The 19,669-nt window shown below is 43.9% G+C and overlaps 1 protein-coding gene across 1 annotated transcript in view; it reads left to right on the forward strand.

The window, feature by feature from the left end:
- LOC115175462 (trafficking protein particle complex subunit 9-like) overlaps nt 1-18,991 on the forward strand; it is a 126,094-nt gene extending 107,103 nt beyond the window's left edge. Inside the window, exons 7-8 of the mRNA XM_029734697.1 lie at nt 400-552; nt 18,804-18,991. Of these exons, the coding sequence (XP_029590557.1) occupies nt 400-552; nt 18,804-18,991 (341 nt within the window). The remainder of the gene's footprint in view (nt 1-399; nt 553-18,803) is intronic.
- The last annotated feature ends 678 nt before the right edge of the window (nt 18,992-19,669 follow it).

Below are 19,669 nucleotides of genomic sequence, written 5' to 3' on the forward strand. Positions count from 1 at the left end.
CGTCTCTCTCTGTCTCTGTCTCTGTCTCTGTCTCTGTGTCTCTGTCTCTGTCTCTCTCTCTCTCTGTCTCTCTCTCTCTCTCTCTCTCTGTCTCTCTCTCTCTCTCTCTCTCTCTGTCTCTCTCTCTCTCTCTCTCTCTCTCTCTCTCTCTCTCTGTCTCTCTGTCTCTCTCTCTCTCTCTCTCTCTCTCTCTCTCTCTCTCTCTCTGTCTCTCTCTCTGTCTCTCTCTCTCTCTCTCTGTCTCTCTCTCTCTCTCTCTCTCTCTCTCTCTCTCTCTCTCTCTCTCTCTCTCTGTCTCTCTGTCTCTCTGTCTCTCTCTCTCTCTCTCTCTCTCTCTTTAACTGAAGGTTTTCTCTGTACACTACTTCATTCATTGTCTTGTTGTATTGTTTCCTGTAGAGAAGTTGTTTGGAGAGTTCCTGAGCTGGGACCTAGAGGAGGTTGTGTCTCAGCTGCCTCTGAAGCCAGGCCAGTCTGTCACCCTCACTGTTAACATCAAAGTCAGACTGGACTTCTCCGGAGGAGAGAACCTGCTACAGGACCTCAACGACGGTGAGTGGTTGAAATTCCAGACGAGCCGCAAAGGTCTCCCAAACAAAATGATCCAGGCGCTCTGCGACCAACGTTGTCAATAGAACCTAAAGTCTTTTAGGCAGGAGACAACAGACATGGATTACCAGTACCCCCACACTCAACAACAGTGGTGTTCCCAATATAGCGCAATTCTATTGGTCTATTTTGGGTTTTGCCTTTCTGAAAAGCTTTGGGTTCGCAGCTCCATGGCCCCATAGCACTGGTTAAACATGTACTGGATGCAGAGTTGAGTCTTTGTGTACTGCCCTACCCAGTTCCAGAGAGGTGTTGAGACTGAGGTTCATTATCTCATCAAACATTTAACAGATGTAACCATGCAAACAGCAGACTTCAGGCCTAACTCCTCTCACCTTTATTTATCTGCCTCCCTCTCGTTCTCCCCCTCTTTCTCTCTCATGTCCTTTCTCTGTCTCTCACTCTCTCTGTACTCTTTCTCCTATGTGATGTGCTCCTAAATCCATGAGAAGAAACCAGAGGAGAATGGACCTGAACTGACATGTTTAACTCAGCGGCCCCTGCCTCACTCACTCACTCTCTCACTCACACTCACTCTCTCTCTCTGTCTGCCTGTGCCCCTCTCCATCTTTATGAGGCTATTTAACAGATACTCTTTAAAGTTTTAATTAGCGTGGCAGTAATTATGGCCCCTGAATGACAGAGATAAGGCAAACAGTGCTTCCTTAACCAACAAACCCCTGAAACCCTTGTGTATTTTGTTGGTGACATTCTGGACCGACGCCATGTTCTGCTGTAACTGGCTGGATCTTATCTGCTACTCCCAAGTCCTTATACGTAGTTATTTCTCGGTAATGCATTAATACGGTTACCGCTGAGGCTTATTAGCGTTATTATTGTTTAGCACATTTTAGTGGTGCTCGGAGCTGTGGGTTGATTTGAGTATTGCACCTTCACTAATACAGGTTGGAAATGTTGACATTTTGACAAACAGGGTGCTGCATGCTAATATGCCTGATGAGGTTTGGAATTACATTGAATTTGAATTCACTGCAAACTATTGAAACAACAATGTGACATAATATGTCTTAAAGACGTAATGTTCTGGTTATAGTAATGTAATTCACTGGTTTTGTGGTTGAGAAGACTTCATAGACACCACATTACAACCAAACGGTCTCTGTTGCTACCAGGTAAATCTGTTTTCATGACAACATCAAGGGCGTCTTGGGAAAGACCTCATACTGTAATGGGCTAAATATCCTCTTCCTTTCGTCCTCAAGTGAAAACACCTCAGAGATGGTTTTGAGGCATTCAGTGCTGCTTCCATTAATATTGACCCCATCCAGCCTGAAGGTGCATGTATAAAGCAGACTCTTGGCCCCGTGTGGGAACTGAATGGATCCTTCACCACTGAGCTGCATGTTTGGCGTGGCGATAAGCATCAACCGCAAGCGGCTCTCTCCCTCCCTCCGTCTCTCTCTCTCTCCCTCTCTCCCTCCCGCCGTCTCTCTCTCTCTCTTTTCCTCTCTCTTCCTCCGCTCTCCTCTCCCTCCGTATCTCTCGCTACCTATCTCTCTTTCTCCTCTCTCCTCCTCTCTCCTCTTTCTCTCTTCCAACCCTCCCCTCCGTTCTCTCTCTCTCGCTCCTATCTCTCTCTCTCCCTCTCCCTCCCGCTGTCTCTCTCTCGCTCCATATCTCTCTCTCCCTGTCCCTACCTCTCTCTCTCTCGCTCCATATCTCTCTCTCCCTGTCCCTACCTCTCTCTCTCTCTTTCCCTCTCTCCCTCCCTCCGTCTCTCCTCTCATCGCTCCCCATATCTCGTCTCTCCCTTGTCCCTCCATTACCCTCTCTCCTCCTTTCCCTCTCTCTCTCCCTCCCTCCGTCTCTCTCTCGCTCCATATCTCTCTCTCCCTGTCCCTACCTCTCTCTCTCTCTTTCCCTCTCTCCCTCCCGCTGTCTCTCTCTCGCTCCATATCTCTCTCTCCCTGTCCCTACCTCTCTCTCTCTCTTTCCCTCTCTCCCTCCCGCCGTCTCTCTCTCGTTCCATATCTCTCTCTCCCTGTCCCTACCTCTCTCTCTCTCTTCCCTCTCTCCCTCCCCCGTCTCTCTCTCTCGCTCCATATCTCTCTCTCCCTGTCCCTACCTCTCTCTCTCTCTTTCCCTCTCTCCCTCCCGCTGTCTCTCTCTCGCTCCATATCTCTCTCTCCCTGTCCCTACCTCTCTCTCTCTCTTTCCCTCTCTCCCTCCCCGCTGTCTCTCTCTCGCTCCATATCTCTCTCTCCCTGTCCCTACCTCTCTCTCTCTTTCCCTCTCTCCCTCCCGCCGTCTCTCTCTCGTTCCATATCTCTCTCTCCCTGTCCCTACCGCTCTCTCTCTCTTTTCCTCTCTCCCTCCCGCCGTCTCTCTCTCTCGCTCCATATCTCTCTCTCCCTGTCCCTACCTCTCTCTCTCTCTTTCCCTCTCTCCCTCCCGCCGTCTCTCTCTTGCTCCATATCTCTCTCTCCCTCCCGCCGTCTCTCTCTCTCGCTCCATATCTCTCTCTCCCTGTCCCTACCTCTCTCTCTCTTTCCCTTTCCCCCACCCTCCCTCTACCCCCTCTTTGTAGGAGAATTAATGGCAGCTCGCGGCATGCATAGTGTGTCAGAGTATTTCAGATCAGAATGCTTCTATCTTTCTCGCGTGCGCGAGACTCACTCTCTCGCACTCTTTCTCGTCAAATAAAATCAAATTGTATTTCTCACTTGCGCCGAATACAACAGGTACAGTGAAATGCTTACTCACAAGCCCTTAACCAACAAAGATTTAAGAAAAATTCCTAAATGCAAGTAGTCTGGGTAGCCATTTGATTAGATGTTCAGGAGTCTTATGGCTTGGGGGTAGAAGCTGTTAAGAAAGCCTCTTGGACCTAGACTTGGCGCTCCGGTCTCGCTCTCTCTCTGTCTCTTTCTGTCTGCATTGATGGGATATATTTTGTATCTGTCCATCGGCTCACATGAGAGAGACACACCATTCTGATTGTCATACTATACAAAGCACTTGAAATAATTCCTTAAACTGTTTGAGGTTTGAGATTGGTGTTTGTAACTGATTTGCAGATAAATCCGACTAGGTTTGGGGTATATACCGTACACTGGGTTATTCGGAAATAGCCACAGGACGGTTTTTCAGTACCTTTTTAAACAATTTCATAAAAGTTTTTCAATATATTGTAATATTGTAGCGACTTTTATAGTAAATACCTGCAATCAACTTGTGCAATACGAGATAGAGCAGATTGCGTTCTTCACTTCATCTGTCACATCAGTTTAAATGGTGAAGTTTACCGTAGTTCCCAGAGCAGTGGAGCCAGTCACGTGTTGGTAAAGAGCACGACGAGAGAAAGTGGGAGCAGGTGAGTCCAGGTGTGTATTGACAGGGGTCGCGTTTTAAATTCAGTCAACGGTGTTTATTTTCTTCAGGGTGATCAGGGATGTGCAACTATAGTTTTCCTTCACAGAAAATACATTAGTGAAACAAATTCGGGACAAAATTGCTTCATTTCAATCAGATGACAACAGAAGTTTAAAGTTAGTGAGGGAAATATAAGTCTCCAGCTTCAGTGATTTTTGCAATTCGTTCCAGTCATTGGCAGCAGAGAACTGGAAGGAAAGGCGGCCAAAGGAGGTGTTGGCTTTGGGGATGACCAGTGAGATATACCTGCAGGAGCGCGTGCTACGGGTGGGAGTTGTTATCGTGACCAGTGAGCTGAGATAAGGCGGAGCTTTACCTAGCATAGACTTATAGATGACCTGGAGCCAGTGGGTCTGGCAACGAATATGTAGCGAGGGCCAGCCAACGAGAGCATACAGGTCACAGTGGTGGGTAGTATATGGGGCTTTGGTGATAAAACGGATGGCACTGTGATAGACTGCATCCAGTTTGCTGAGTAGAGTGTTGGAGGCTATTTTGTAAATGACATCGCCGAAGTCGAGGATCGGTAGGATAGTCAGTTTTACGAGGGTATGTTTGGCGGCGTGAGTAAAGGAGGCTTTGTTGCGAAATTGGAAGCCGATTGTGGATTTTACTTTGGATTGGAGATGTTTAATATGAGTCTCGAAGGAGAGTTTACAGTCTAGCCAGACACCTAGGTATTTGTAGTTGTCAACATATTCTAAGTCAGAACCGTCCAGAGTAGTGATCCAGAGTCCAGATCTAGCTTTTTATCGGAGAAAAGTAGGCTACACCGAAAAGTAGCGGAGAAATGACCTTTTTGTGAATTTTCACCCGAGTGGAGAAGTGCAAATGAAGCACAATGTTTCTGTGATGCCGAGCAGAAATTACAATAAGAAGCATTTTAGACCTGCATTTATAAAATGCAGCGAAATATTCTGCGTTAACGCGACCCTAAGTTTAACTTGCTAGTTATCTAACTAAGCGGCTGAATTTATAAGCTGACGGGACATCATATTTTGTTAGCTTTCGGCCATGTTTGAGAGGTCAGAGCCCTTTGGATGAGTTATTGAGTTTGATTTCTTTGAGTTTCTTCTCCTCTCCGTTATTGGCCCATCTGCTCCTCACCTGTCTTCTCCTGAGCAGAGCAAGCCTGTTGCCTTAGCGAATCCGGACTCCACACAGACACATGCTGCTCCAAAGCCAGTACTGTTCTTCCTTCAGACAAGCATCAAAACTTTGTTCATTTGCACAATGTCTCTCGTTCACATTCACTTGTAAATAATAACATAAATAAAAAATTACCTAAAAAAAGGACAACTTGATGATCTGGATGACCTGTCTTTGCAGTTCGTTTATTTTCATTTGTGCTCACTAGCATATTTAGGAAATTCACTATTACTTGTGCTAATTTTGTTAACATTCTGTCAAGAGACGTCCAATGGGCTTTTTTGCTCTTTTTTTGCCTCCCCTTGTGTACTAAGCTCCCCTTGTGTACTAATACTGTAAAACCCGGTATGAGAGCAGGACAGTATGACGATATGAAAATCTGCATACTGCCCAAGCCTATAAAACCGACTAAAATAGTGGTGATTAATTGAATGATGGATGGAGTGGAGGCATTCTTCTCCCCTCCACCCCTCACTGCTCCAAACCTTGATATACACTGAGTGTACAAAACATTAGGAACTCCTAATATTGAGTTGCACCCCCTTTTGCCATCAAAACAGCCTCAATTTGTCCATGCATGGACTCTACAAGGTGTCAGGCATTCCACAGGGATACTGGCCCATGTTGACTCCAATGCTTCCTATAGTTGTGTCAAGTTGGCTGGATGTTCTTTGGTTGGTGGACCTGTCTTGGTACACACTGGAAACTGTTGAGCGTGAAAAACCCAGCAACGTTGCAGTTCTTGACACAAACCGGTGTGCTTGGCACCTACTACCATACCCCGTTCAGAGGCACTTCAATAGTTTGTCTTGCCCATTCACCCTCTGAATGGCACGCAAACACAATCCATGTCTCAATTGTCTCAAGGCTTAAAAATCCTTCTTTAACCCGTCTCCTCCCCTTCATCTACACTGACTGAAGAGGATTTAACAAGGGACCTGGTCAGTCTATGTCATGGAAAGAGCATGTTTGTACACTCAGTGTTTGTAGTCCATAGTACATACGGAGGTACTCAAACATAACTGATCTCAAAGATCTATTCTGTCACCCATTTACTGTAGGCAAGGTGTAGGAAGACAGCTGGCTCAACTACTTTCCCTCAGACGTCCCGTTTAACTGCTTCCAAATCAAATCAAAGTTTATTTGTCACGTGCGCCGAATACAACAGGTGTAGACCTTACAGTGAAAGGCTTACTTACAGGCTCTAACCAATAGTGCGAGAAAAAAAAGTGTGTGTGTGTGTGTAGGTAAGTAAAGAAATAAAACAACAGTAAAAATACATTTGAAAATGAGTAGCAAGGCTATATACAGACACCGGTTAGTCAGGCTTATTGAGGTAGTATGTACATGTAGATATGGTTAAAGTGACTATGCATATATGATGAACAGAGAGTAGCAGTAGCGTAAAAAGAGGGGTTGGTGGGTGGTGGGACACAATGCTGATAGCCTGGTTAGTCAATGTGAGGGACCACTGGTTGGTCGGGCCAATTGAGTTAGTATGTACATGAATGTGTAGTTAAAGTGACTATGCATATATGATAAACAGAGAGTAGCAGCAGCGTAAAAGAGGGGTTGGGGGGGGGGCACACAATGCAAATAGTCCAGGTAGCCATTTGATTACCTGTTCAGGAGTCTTATGGCTTGGGGGTAAAAACTGTTGAGAAGCCTTTTTGTCCTAGACTTGGCACTCTTGGCACTCCGGTACAGCTTGCCATGCGGTAGTGGAGAGGCCTCTTAGAGAGAGACACCATGTCCTCAGCCCTTACGCTAATATTTTGTAAAGAACATGAGAAGAACAAGATGTAATTTCCTCCGTTCTTGGTTTGAAAAGAAAGAAAGGAAAGGGGCTGATGAGAGAGAAGGAGTCCATGTAACCAAACTGACTATCGCCCCCTAGCACTCACATCTGTCATCATAGTTAAGGATCATATCACCTTTACCTTACCTGACACCTTAGACCCACTTCAATTTGCATACTGCCCCAATAGATCTACAGGCAATGCAATTGCCATCGCACTGCACACTGCCCTATCCCATCTGGACAAGAGGAATACCTATGTAAGAATGCTGTTCATTGACTATAGCTCAGCTTTCAACACCGTTGTACCCTCCAAGCTCATCATTAAGCTCGAACCCTGGGTCTGAACCCGCCCTGTGCAACTAGGTCCTAGACTTCCTGACGGGCCGCCCCCAGGTGGTGAAGGTAGGAAACATCTCCACTTCGCTAATCTTCAACACAGGGGCCCCACAAGGGTGCGTGCTCAGCCCCCTCCTGTACTCCCTGTTCACCCATGACTGTGTAGCCAGGCCGCCTCAAACTCAACTTTGCAGACAACACAACAGTAGTAGGGCTGATTACCAACAATGACGAGACAGCCTATAGGGAGAAAGGTGAGGGCCCTGGTGGAGTGGCGCCAGGAAAAGAACCACTCCCTCAACGGGCTCTAAAGAGGATGGTGCAGCCTGTTCACCCCGCTATCATCCAGAAGGCGAGGTCAGTGCAGGTGCATCAAAGATGGGACCGAGAGATTGAAAAACAGCTTCTATCTCAAGGCCATCAGACTGTTAAATAGCCATCATTAGCCGACTACCACCCGGTTACTCAACCCTGCTGCCATATAGACATGGAATCACTGGCCACTTTAATAATGTTTACATACTGCTTTACTCATTTCCTATGTATATACTGTATTCTATTCTACTGTATTTTAGTCAATGCCACTCCGACATTGCCCGTCCTAATATTTATGTATTTCATAATTCCATTATTTTACTTTTAGATTTGTGTGTATTGTTGTGAATTATTAGATACTATTAGATACTGTTGAAGCTAGAAACGTAAGCATTTCGAAACACCCACAATAACATCTGCTAAATATGTGACCAATAAAATTAGAATTTGATTTGATGAGACAGATAAAGCCATTGAGAATAGGGGAGAGGAGCCGATGGGTTCATTCATTGATTCATACCTAGACCAGTTCATCCCTCTCCTTGAGTCCAGAGGGGTACTACAAAGCAGGATCAATGAGTTAGCCAGCTAACTTTGATAAACGGCAGGCGGCAGGTAGCCTAGTGGTACCCTAGTGATGGGCGGCAGGTAGCCTAGTGGTACCCTAGTGATGGGCGGCAGGTAGCCTAGTGGTACCCTAGTGATGGGCGGCAGGTAGCCTAGTGGTACCCTAGTGATGGGCGGCAGGTAGCCTAGTGGTACCCTAGTGATGGGCGGCAGGTAGCCTAGGGGTACCCTAGTGATGGGCGGCAGGTAGCCTAGGGGTACCCTAGTGATGGGCGGCAGGTAGCCTAGGGGTACCCTAGTGATGGGCGGCAGGTAGCCTAGTGGTACCCTAGTGATGGGCGGCAGGTAGCCTAGGGGTACCCTAGTGATGGGCGTCAGGTAGCCTAGTGGTACCCTAGTGATGGGCGGCAGGTAGCCTAGTGGTACCCTAGTGATGGGCGGCAGGTAGCCTAGTGGTACCCTAGTGATGGGCGTCAGGTAGCCTAGTGGTACCCTAGTGATGGGCGGCAGGTAGCCTAGTGGTTAGAGCGTTGGACTTGAATCCCCGAGCTGACAAGGTCAAAATCTGTTGTTCTACCCCAGAACAAGGCAGTTTACCCACTGTTCCTAGGTCGTCATTGAAAATAAGAATTTGTTCTTAACTGACTTGCCTAGTTAAATAAAGGTTAAATAAAAACATTTAAAATAAATGCTAAGTATAAGCTGGAAGTAGAAGCCTAAGTATTGTTGTCCATTAGTTTACACCAATTAGGGGAGGGGTGGTAGGGTTAGGGGGAAATAATAAAGGAACATTTAAAATAAAATATACAGTACCAGTCAAAAGTTTGGACTCACCTACTCATTCCAGGGTTTTTCTTTATTTTTACCCAACTTTTCTACATTGTGGAATAATAGTGAATACATCAAAACTATGAAATAACACATATGGAATCATGTAGTAACCAAGAAACTGTTAAACTAATCAATTTATATTTGAGATTCTTCAAAGTAGCACACTCTTGGCATTCTCTCAACCAGCTTCATGAGGTAGTCACCTGGAATGCATTTAAATTAACAGGTGTGCCTTGTTAAAAGTTAATGTTTGGATTTTCTTTCCTCAATGTGTTTGAGCCAATCAGTAGGGTTGTTATACAGAAGATAGCCCTATTTGGTAAAAGTCCATATTATGGCAAGAACAGCTCTTATGAGGACTGCCATAGTTACCTTTGCTGCAGAGGATAACTTCCTTAGAGTTAAAGTACACCAAGAAGAAGAAGAGACTTGCTTGGGCCAAGAAACACGAGCAATGGACATTATACTGGTCAAAATCTGTCCTTTGTTCTGATGAGTCTTTTGAGATTTTTGGTTTCCAACCGCCGTGTCTTTGTGAGACACAGAGTAAGTAAACTGATGATCTCCGCATGTATGGTTCCCACCGTGAAGTATGGAGGAGGAGGTGTGAGGGTGTGGAGGATCTTTGCAGGTGACACTGTCAGTGATTTATTTAGAATTCAAGGCACACTTAACCAGCACGGCTACCACAGCATTCTGCAGCGATACACCATCCCATCTGGTTTGCGTTTAGTGGAACTATCATTTCTTTTTCAACAGGACAATGACCCAACACTCCTCCAGGGTGTGTAAGGGCTATTTGACCAAGGAGGAGAGTGATGGAGTGCTGCATCAGATGACCTGGCCTCCACAATCACCCAACCTCAACCCAATTGAGATGGTTTGGGATGAGTTGGACCACAGAGTGAAGGAAAAGCAGGCAGCAAGTGCTCAGCATATGTGGGAAAAGACCGTTGGAAAAGACTGTTGGAAAAAAATTCCAGGTGAAGCTGGTTGAGAGAATGCCAAGAGTGTGCAAAGCAGTCATCAATCTACTTGCATCAATCTACTTGCAATATTAAAACTGATCTACCCCCTAAAAAAAAGAAGAAGAAAAAAAGAAAGATATTCATGCTTCACCTATACTGCCATACCAAGCAGTAACTCCTCACTTGATCGAAAATGAGTTAATTTCATTGTTACAACATTAAATACATGCTTAATCATGTGGACAAGTATCCTGCCTCTATTGTATCTATTGTATTGTGTTTTGGAGAAAATGGGGTCTTGTTAGCAGTAACTACATAAAGTTACTGTGAAACCAAGGTAAATGAAATACATTTTTCTCAGTTCCATGCTGTGAGCAGTTACTGCCTTTTTGCTTGGTAGGGCAGAATAGAGCTTTCCATAAGTTCTCCTAAACATGCGTTTACCACAGACCTTAATTTCTGTGTTTATCCCCAAAAAAACATTAATTTCCCTATAGGCTTTGGCCATTTAGCCATGGCAGAGTTAATGCCTACAAAAAAAGATGCCATTACTATTGCTCTCTCTTCCTCTATAATTTAGAAGACACCGTTGCACAAACAACATACTGATTTAGGCCTACACCAGCACTGGTATCAGGCTGAGGAAGAGGGAGAGAGACGACTGAAGTAGTGAACTGAGTAAACTATAACAAGTGATACGCCACTCCGGCACGTGCAATGTCACGTTTAACAAGCCAAACACTGAAATGCTGTTACAGAAGGTCGAGTATAAACCTAAACTGGTCCGTGCATTAACACTGGTATGTTGTAAATACGGTATACAGCCCTACTTGGTGATAAACATTAACAGCTAGCGTCTCTCGCTCTTGCTCTCTCCCCTCTCGAACTCGCTCTGCATTGATATGATATATTTTGTGTCTCCATCAGCTCGTTTGGGAGTGATACTCTTTCGTCTGTTTCTCATACCGTAAAATGTACTTGAAATAATTCCTTGAAGTTTGAGATCAGTATTTGGAACTGATTTGCAGATAAAACGACTAAAATATTGGTGGTTATTTGAATGATGGATGGATTGGAGTGATCCTTCTCCTCCCACTCCTCACTGCTCCAAACCTTGATACAGTATATGTAAAGTCAAATAAACTAGCCTCTGAGTGTATAAAGAACATGAGAAGTCCTCATGTGACATTGATTGGCTCCAATCTATGTCTACGTGACCTTGCAAATCAACCCTTCATTTTGGGCCCGGCTCAGGCACAATATGTCATTTCCTTTGTTCTTGGTTTGAAAGAAAGAGAGGAAGGGGCTGATGAGAGAGAGTGGCCAATGAGACGGAGCCATTGAGAACATTGTGTTTCAGAGGAGCCGAGACAACACGCACAAACACATTGACACACCGACCGGGACGGGCTGAAGACATAACATAACTCAGTGTCTGATGGAATTGATGTCATCACACATAGACTAATGGGTTGTAGCTTACAGCAGACATGATTGGTTTCAATGGTGTGAGCACCATACTAAATTACAGCGTGTCTGGGCCTGGCCTGCTTTTAATGCTGCTGTTCTCTCTCTGTGTGTGTGTGTGTGTGTGTGTGTGTGTGTGTGTGTGTGTGTGTGTGTGTGTGTGTGTGTGTGTGTGTGTGTGTGTGTGTGTGTGTGTGTGTGTGTGTGTGTGTGTGTGTGTGTGTGTGTGTGTGTGTGTGTGTGTGTGTGTGTGTGTGTGTGTGTGTGTGTGTGTGTGTGTGTGTGTGTGTGTGTGTGTGTGTTATATTTTATGTTATGTAAGCTCAGTTGGTAAGAGCGTGGCATTAGCAATATCATGGTTGTGGGTAGGACTGTGACGATTATGGAATTTTGAGTGACTATTCATTGTCATGCAAATAGGGCGTTGGGCCACCACGAGCCAGAAGAGCGTCAATGCACCTTGGCATAGATTCGCCAAGTGTCTGAAACTCTATTGAAAGGATGTGACTTTATTCTTCCACAAGAAATTCCATAATTTAGATTTTTGTTGATGCCGGTGGAAAATGCTAAGGCGCCGCTCCAGAATCTCCCATAAGTGTTCAATTGGGTTGAGATCTGGTGACTGAGACGGCCATGCCATATGGTTTACCTCATGCTCATAATGCTCATCAAATCATTCAGAGACCACTCATGGGGAATGGGGGCATTGTCATCCCTGGGGATGGGGGCGTTGTCATCCAATGGGGGCATAGCCATGGTAGCCAAAATAATGGCCTGCCAAGCATTTTCATACATGACCCATGATGAAATGTTAATTGCTTAATTAACTCAGGAACCACACCTGTGTGGAAGCACCTGCTTTCAATATACTTTGTATCCGTAATTTACTCAAGTGTTTGCATTACTTTGGCAGTTACCTGTACATAGCCTTGTCCCACCAACATATTTTTCTGCATAACATCCTACCGCATGATTTTCTTCCCAACAGCCAAATTAGCAGAAGAATACATTACTCTGTAGCAGATATAAAATAACACCCCTTGACAGAGCTCCAGACTAACATTTTCTCCAGCCCATGATTTGGACGCACAATAGAATACATTTGTTATCATTCACTTTCTAAAGTAGTTTGCTGTGCATTAGACTGTTTAATAGACTACTGAGATGGTAGGCTATTCAAGAAATAAGACGCTTCATCTAACATGTCCAAGCAGGAATGCATGGTTCAAGATATGTTGATGTGCAACCTAATCCAGTGATTGCCTTTAATTGTGAGTTGACAATAGACTATTGTTGTTATATTTTAACGGTGTTCCATAGTAATCATTAGTCCAACAGTTGCAAACGATAGTTTCTATTGGACAAATGAAGGTATGTGTATCCCTGTTTCCTTCCGTTTAAGAAAAGTTTTTAAACAGAATTGGCGGAATGAATATACCCCTGATCACTTGTAGACAAAGTTCACTTTAATAGCAGCCATGTTGTATTCCTTCTCGCATCTATGCACTCTCCTCCTCTCACTTTTTCCCTTCGCTTATGGAATTCAGCTGTATGTGACCAGGCGAAAAAACCTTTCCAAGCCAAACCACATCATAACCGCTACACACAGCCTACATCGTTGCCACCATATTTGTTAAAGTAACGTCATAGTTAACATAGCTAATACAACTAACATGTTAGTAAACCCACTACAATCATGCAGTACAGTGTACGGTCAGTAAGCAGATTAGCAGGTACATTGGCGGTCCCCGGTGGCAATATATTGGTAAAACCAAAAGCTTACCTTGACTTGGAAGAGTTCCGGTGTTATGTTGGATAGTCATAGCCAGCTAGCTGACATAGCATCCCTCTGTTTGAGCCAAATGTTTGAGTAGGTGTTTGAGTAGGTGTTTGAGTAGGCTAAACTATCTAGCTGCATTTTCTAGCTATATAAAAGTGAAAAAGAATGATGAAATATCGCTCTTGCTTCTTTCATTTTTGAAGAAATTAATTTGTTCAAAGCTGTTCAACTATTGTCTTTCTCTCTTTTTGAGTCAACTACTCACCACATTTTATGCACTGCCGTGCTAGCTAGCTGTAGTTTATGTTTTCAGTACTAGATTAATTATCTGATCTTTTGATTGGTTGGACAACATGTCAGTTCATGCTGCAAGAGCTCTGATAGGTTGGAGGATGTCCTCCGGAAGTTGTCATAATTACTGTGTAAGTCTATGGAAGGGGGTGAGAACCATGAGCCTCCCAGGTTTTGTATTGAAGTCAATGTACCCAGAGGAGGACAGAAGCTAGATGGTGCTACACCATGGTGCTACCCTACAGAGTGCTGCTGAGGCTACTGTAGACATTCATTGCAAAACTGTTGTTTTAATCAATTATTTGTTGACGTGAATATATTTAGTATAGTTTTATAAAAAAAGGATAACTCTTTAAATGTCTCACAATTTGTATTTTTATGAAATTCACTGAGGATGGTCCTCCCCTTCCTCCTCTGAGGAGCCTCCACTGAACATGTTACTGTACAACCACTGTGTTCCAATTTAGGCGTTTATCAGTGCCATTATCAACCCGTATAAGGGTATGAGTGTAAAGGGGTACAACTTATTTTTTACCATAATGGACGGTTACGCGATTATACGATAATTTTGCTAGCCATAGTTGTGGATTCAATTCCCATAGGGATCACATTCCCTTTCTTAAAATGTATGGAACATGTATGCAATCACTCTACGAATTGGCTTTGGATAAAAGCGTATGCTAAGTAGCATATTATTCTGTGTGTGTTGGCTGAAGTCTCCAGCCAGTGCCCTAGTCGTCCTCTCCATCTCAATAAGAGCTATTGAGTAGCGTCTGGTCGTCCTAGGGAGGCGGGGAGCAGGTAAAAGCAGTACGGAGCAGACAGTGTAAACACATTAGCCCATGGATGGTAAAATCTCAGCGTGCAACAACGTCATTAAAGGGAATTAAAACAGCCAGGGAGATGCATTTGGAAAAGCCGGCACAATTACAAAGGGACAGGGTGGGGAGGCTGCCAGTGTTGTAACCATCTTGTTGCTCCGCTCGCAATGTTCCCAATGTACCACAGCTAGAATATCTGTCAGTCAACGGGCTTCTTCGCAGATGTCATTCAGTTTTGGAGTGGAGGGAGTTGCGATTTGTCCTTGCTCGGCAGATTAGGCCTATTCAGGTTATCACATTACCTTAGTGATATGAGTACAGAATATGCAGAAGATTGACAGACTGCATTTATTTGAGGGAAAACAAACAAATATTTTCTTCAGATGTACCTAGATATGACTTTGTGTGAGGTATTCGGAGTGAATTGTCTTATTTATTATATGAAGACCAGTTCCACAATTGACTGACTTCCCACTATTACGAAGCTTTTATACGTCATTGTAATGCCTTAATCTTTTCAGTTCTGGAGGCAGGAACCATTGACACAGCAGCTCATTGAGTCTGGTCTATTCAGTTCAGTGTGCTGACTGAATGGACCTTCATTTCAAGGGACCAATTCTCAGCTTGACTCAATCAGCAGAGTGCAGCGACCGTTTAAAGTGCTATTGAAACTTGACATTTGAACTGAAATATATTTTGGTCAGTCCTATGAACCCCATTATACACTTAATTGACCAATTATTTATTGAAAATAAATCTCTTTCATAATTGTTGGACATTGATACTTTTTCACCGCTTATTTCAATAAACGTATCTGTCTATGTGAATATCTTTGCAGATTTCTTTCTGTCAAAAATATTTGATTTCCAAATTAAGAGTACCTAAAAAGGACATCTTATTAAAGAGATTCTCTGGTAATTTTGTGTACGTTTGTATACTTTTTAGCCAGTAGTCCTGAAAGTAGCACTCACGAGCCAAAAGTGGTCCCTGAAAACGGCATTCTACGACACATATGTGCAGATATGTGCACCACGTCATTGCTCTCTCTGTCTCTGCTGTGTCCACTGAGCCATTGGGCCCGCCCTGCAACTTCATTGGATAAGGCTGGGCAGGCCTCTTGCTAGCAGTCACTCAAATGTGAGGGACTGAAGCTCACTGGGTCGAACTCAAATTGCTAGGGGGCTGGCCCACGTGGGGGGAAATATAGGGAAAATGTCGCGGCACAGCTTCAAGAAAACAGTCTCTTTCAAACTAGGGATTTTGTGGCTAATTGAGGTGAAACAGTAGTTATGCTCATAGATTATGCATGTATGAACTACACATTGACATGGCAGGTAGCCTAGTGGTTAGAGCGTTGGTCTAGTGACCGAAAGGTTGCAAGATCGAAAACCCGAGCTGAAGGTAAAAATCTGTCGTTCTGCCCCTGAACAAGGCAGTGTTCCTAGGCCGTCATTGAAAATAAAAATTTGTTGTTAAATGACTTGCCTAGTTAAATAAAGGTCAAATAAATAAAACACATCCAGGCCAAAGCAGGAAGTTTAAAAAATACTTTCTTGGCGCCAAAGTACCTGAGCATGTCTTTATCAATTATAAGCCATTCATAATACATTCGTTAGCAGTACATAAGCATTCATAGATGTAAAATGTCAATAGGATGGATGATATGTTGTTCACTTTGTCACCTCACAAGATAAATGTGATGAGGACCATCTCACAGCATTATGAGCAGGGTACTGCTGAAGGTAAGGGAGTATGAGGGATTGATTGTAAAATAACATCTTTATTTGCGCTGTCTGTCTGGATGATGTGGTTCTGTCTGTAATGCTGTATTTAGTATGACTCCAATGGCTGTGAGTAATGATGGCAATAATTTGTTCAGATCCTGCATTATCTCACTCTCTTATTCCCTCTCTCTTCTCTCCCTCTCATCTCTTTCTCTTCTGATCTTTCTTGCTCTTATTCTCTTTCTCGCTCCCTGTTTTCTCATCTCTCTCCATTTCTCGTTCTTCTGCTCTCTCTCCCTCCATCTGAAAGAGACTGCCTGCGTCCTTGTAATTTGGATGTTTGATGTCATAGTAATGACAGCAGAAAGTGTGGGCTTTTGAAAAGAGCCACTATTATTTCCCCGTCTTATTTTCTCTCCGTCTCTCATTATCTGTCAGTCTCACCTGGGCTGGGTCACTTGTGAATCATATAGCTCCTAAAATAATACCAGCCGAGGGATTGGGTATTCTTCTCTCTGTCCCGCCCCTCTCTTCTACTCTGAGACGCCTTGTGAATACTCTCTCTCTCTCTCTCTCTCTCTCTCTCGTTGTGTAGGGAGGAAATTGTCTGTCTACGTGATGCTTCTAATAAACCAATGTATGCTAATCGGGGTCAAAGGTCCTTTGCTAGCTACTCCCAGATTCAACCTCTCTGCCCATATGTTCAGATGTTCTCTCTTTCTCACTCTCTCTCACACTCTCTCTCTCTCTCTCTCTCTCTCTCTCTCTCTCTCTCTCTCTCTCTCTCTCTCTCTCTCTCTCTCTCTCTCTCTCTCTCTCTCTCTCTCTCTCTCTCTCTCTCTCTCTCTCTCCACGGAGCAGAATGGGACTTTGTTGCCTTGTATTTTACAGCCTTATGTTCCTCTCCCCTCGAAAGGACATTGAAGAAGCGTTTCTGTTTGCAATGCAGTCGGTTATAGGCTCCCTTTTACTACAGTAGCCTTGACTCACCTTCCAGGAAAAGCACAAGTGTGTGTAGAGCCAAAAGGTGGCATTGCAGAGATTCACATTACCTCATCTCTTGTGGAAGACTTTGTTGATGTTGATTTTCAGTTTATCATTCTGTATTAGATCAATTCACTGTCACTAATATAATCTGTAGTGATTTATAGTCGCAGACTCTCACTAGGCAGATGGAGAGATAGATTGAGAGAGAAAGAGGCAGGGATAGACGGAGGGTGATGGCAAGGAAAGAGGGATGATGTTGAGTGATGTCGTCTTCAATCTCTCCGCCCGTTATGCACTCTCTGTCTCTCTCTCTGTTTGTCTCTTCATCTCTGTCTCTCTCCTGCCCTCGCTCTCTATCAGTATTAGACATGAAGATGTATTTGTGTCTGGAAACAGGCTGTAGGCCTTAATGGAGGCACTAGTCAATAAAGATACTGTTTATCAGTGTTCTCTCTTCCTCTTTCCATCCACCTCCCTCTGTCTGGATGCATATCTAATCTGTTTCTGTGAGTTGGATATGGAAAATGACAAAGCAACAATGCTGACTGACTGACACTGTGTCAGCTATAGTAGTTCTGGGCTCGTATTCACAAAGCATCTCAGATTTCCCCTGTCCATGTAATCTCATTCATTATGATCTAAATGGCTAAACTGATCTGAGATCAGCAGTCCTACTCTGAGAGGCTTTATGGATATGGACCTAGGCCCAGATTCACAAAACCTTCTTAAGAAGACATTTCTAGTTAACTGCAATGTTTTCCTTAGCTATAGACTTAAGAAGAAAGTTAAGCAAAGTTTCCATTCCTCAAAATGGGTCTTGGAAATTTTCTTACGGTATTTCTTGTTTCTCCTTAAGCAAAAAGTTATAACAAAAATTATATTATTGAAAAAAAAGTTTTGGGAAATTCAAAGATGGCTAAAACCTTGTCTTAAACTCAGGGCAGTGAGAGAAAAAGCTCATGAAAGCAATTGAACGTGTTTAATTCACTCACAAACTTCATCTGAAAGTTTCAGTATTGATTATTGTAATCCCAAGTACACGTTTTAGAACAGTAATCTCAGTAAGAAATATGCTAACATGATTGCCTTTGCTAGCTAGATAGCTAGCTAAAACAGTTGCTGAGCAACAAGAAGATATTTGAGAAGTTCGTAAGAAAATCATTAAATCTTAAGATATTGTTGAGGAACTTCTTTTTTTTTTTCTTAAGAAGCTTCTTAAGTTTTTGCGTCGAGGTGTTTTGTGATTCTGGGCCCTGGTTAGTGTGGAGTACTAATCACAAATGCCAGCCATGTCAGTAAAATGTGTTGGAAAGCTTTGTACCAAAGAGGAATATGGAGTCAAAGCTGGCGGGCTCTAAATGTTTGAACTTTTATTCCTACCATGTCGTTCCCATCTCTTTGTGTGTGGGTGGGGTGTGGGGGGTGGCCCAGATCTTTGCAGCAGCTAACCCAGTGATTCCCTTTGGAGACAAAGATGTTTCCACTAACGTCAGAGAGACTGTGTGCTCAGTGCCTACGTCACACTATGAGATGGTTTGTAGCATGGCTAGCTGAAAATAGCAACCCCTTCAGTACACATTAATACAGAAAGCTAATATGGCTGTTTGATGGTATTCTGAAGCTCTGTGCAGGATTGGGTTGTTTACAGCTCTGAACTCTGCATTAAACATTTAACAACTGTCAATATAGTTAAATTATATTAAGTCTGGGGTTACAGTAGTTTTGTGTCTCCTGACTGGCTGATCCTCTCTGCTGCTGTTCCAGATGGGATCAGTGTGACAGGCCTTCCCATCTCCAGCCCCCTGAGACAAGTCCTCAAACCCCGGGCCGAGACCAAGCCCCTGGGCAGCGAGTCCAGCAAGACAGACTACAACCACGTCAAGGTAGGACTGACACCTCTCCCCTCTCCTCCCCTCTTCTCTAAACTAAGTTCTGTTTTATTACCACAGTGAGATTTCAGCAGGAACATGTCTCTACTTAATCATTTACATAAGACTTTACTCATTTGCATTTCATGACTTCCGAAGGTTGTTTTATTTCCCTCCTTGTGTCACTGTCTGTCTCTCAGCCCATTTTCTGATGCTGCAGATAGTTAACAAGCCTCGTGTTGTGATAATTAGGGTGAGTGTAGCTGTTTGTTTAAAAAGCAGGGAGGGAGCTGAGGATAGACAGACAGACAGACAGACAGAGAGGCTAACTGCAGCTTTTCACACATAGACAAGAAGGTACACAGAGTTAATGTGGCGTGTCTCTATCAGGGTGCAGCTGATCTCAATCAGTGGAGAGAACAAGCTGATGCCTTGCTGAACTACATTCTCTGTGTGTGTGTGTGTGTGTGTGTGTGTGTGTGTGTGTGTGTGTGTGTGTGTGTGTGTGTGTGTGTGTGTGTGTGTGTGTGTGTGTGTGTGTGTGTGTGTGTGTGTGTGTGTGAGAGACTTTGGTGTTGTAGAGTTCGTTAAGGTCTGTCTGCAGGGGTGAACCTCTCCATTGTGATTCATCACGGAGCACTTATGGTTAGCTGTACCGTACGCATGCACACCCACACACAACCTCCCAGCCGTGTCCAGTCGACCATTCCCTCTCCTAATATACATATCTCCTCTCCTTATTACATAACCTAGAAGTGTTCA

The sequence above is a fragment of the Salmo trutta genome, chromosome 36 (assembly GCF_901001165.1).
Source record: "Salmo trutta chromosome 36, fSalTru1.1, whole genome shotgun sequence".
Lineage (NCBI taxonomy): Eukaryota > Metazoa > Chordata > Actinopteri > Salmoniformes > Salmonidae > Salmo > Salmo trutta.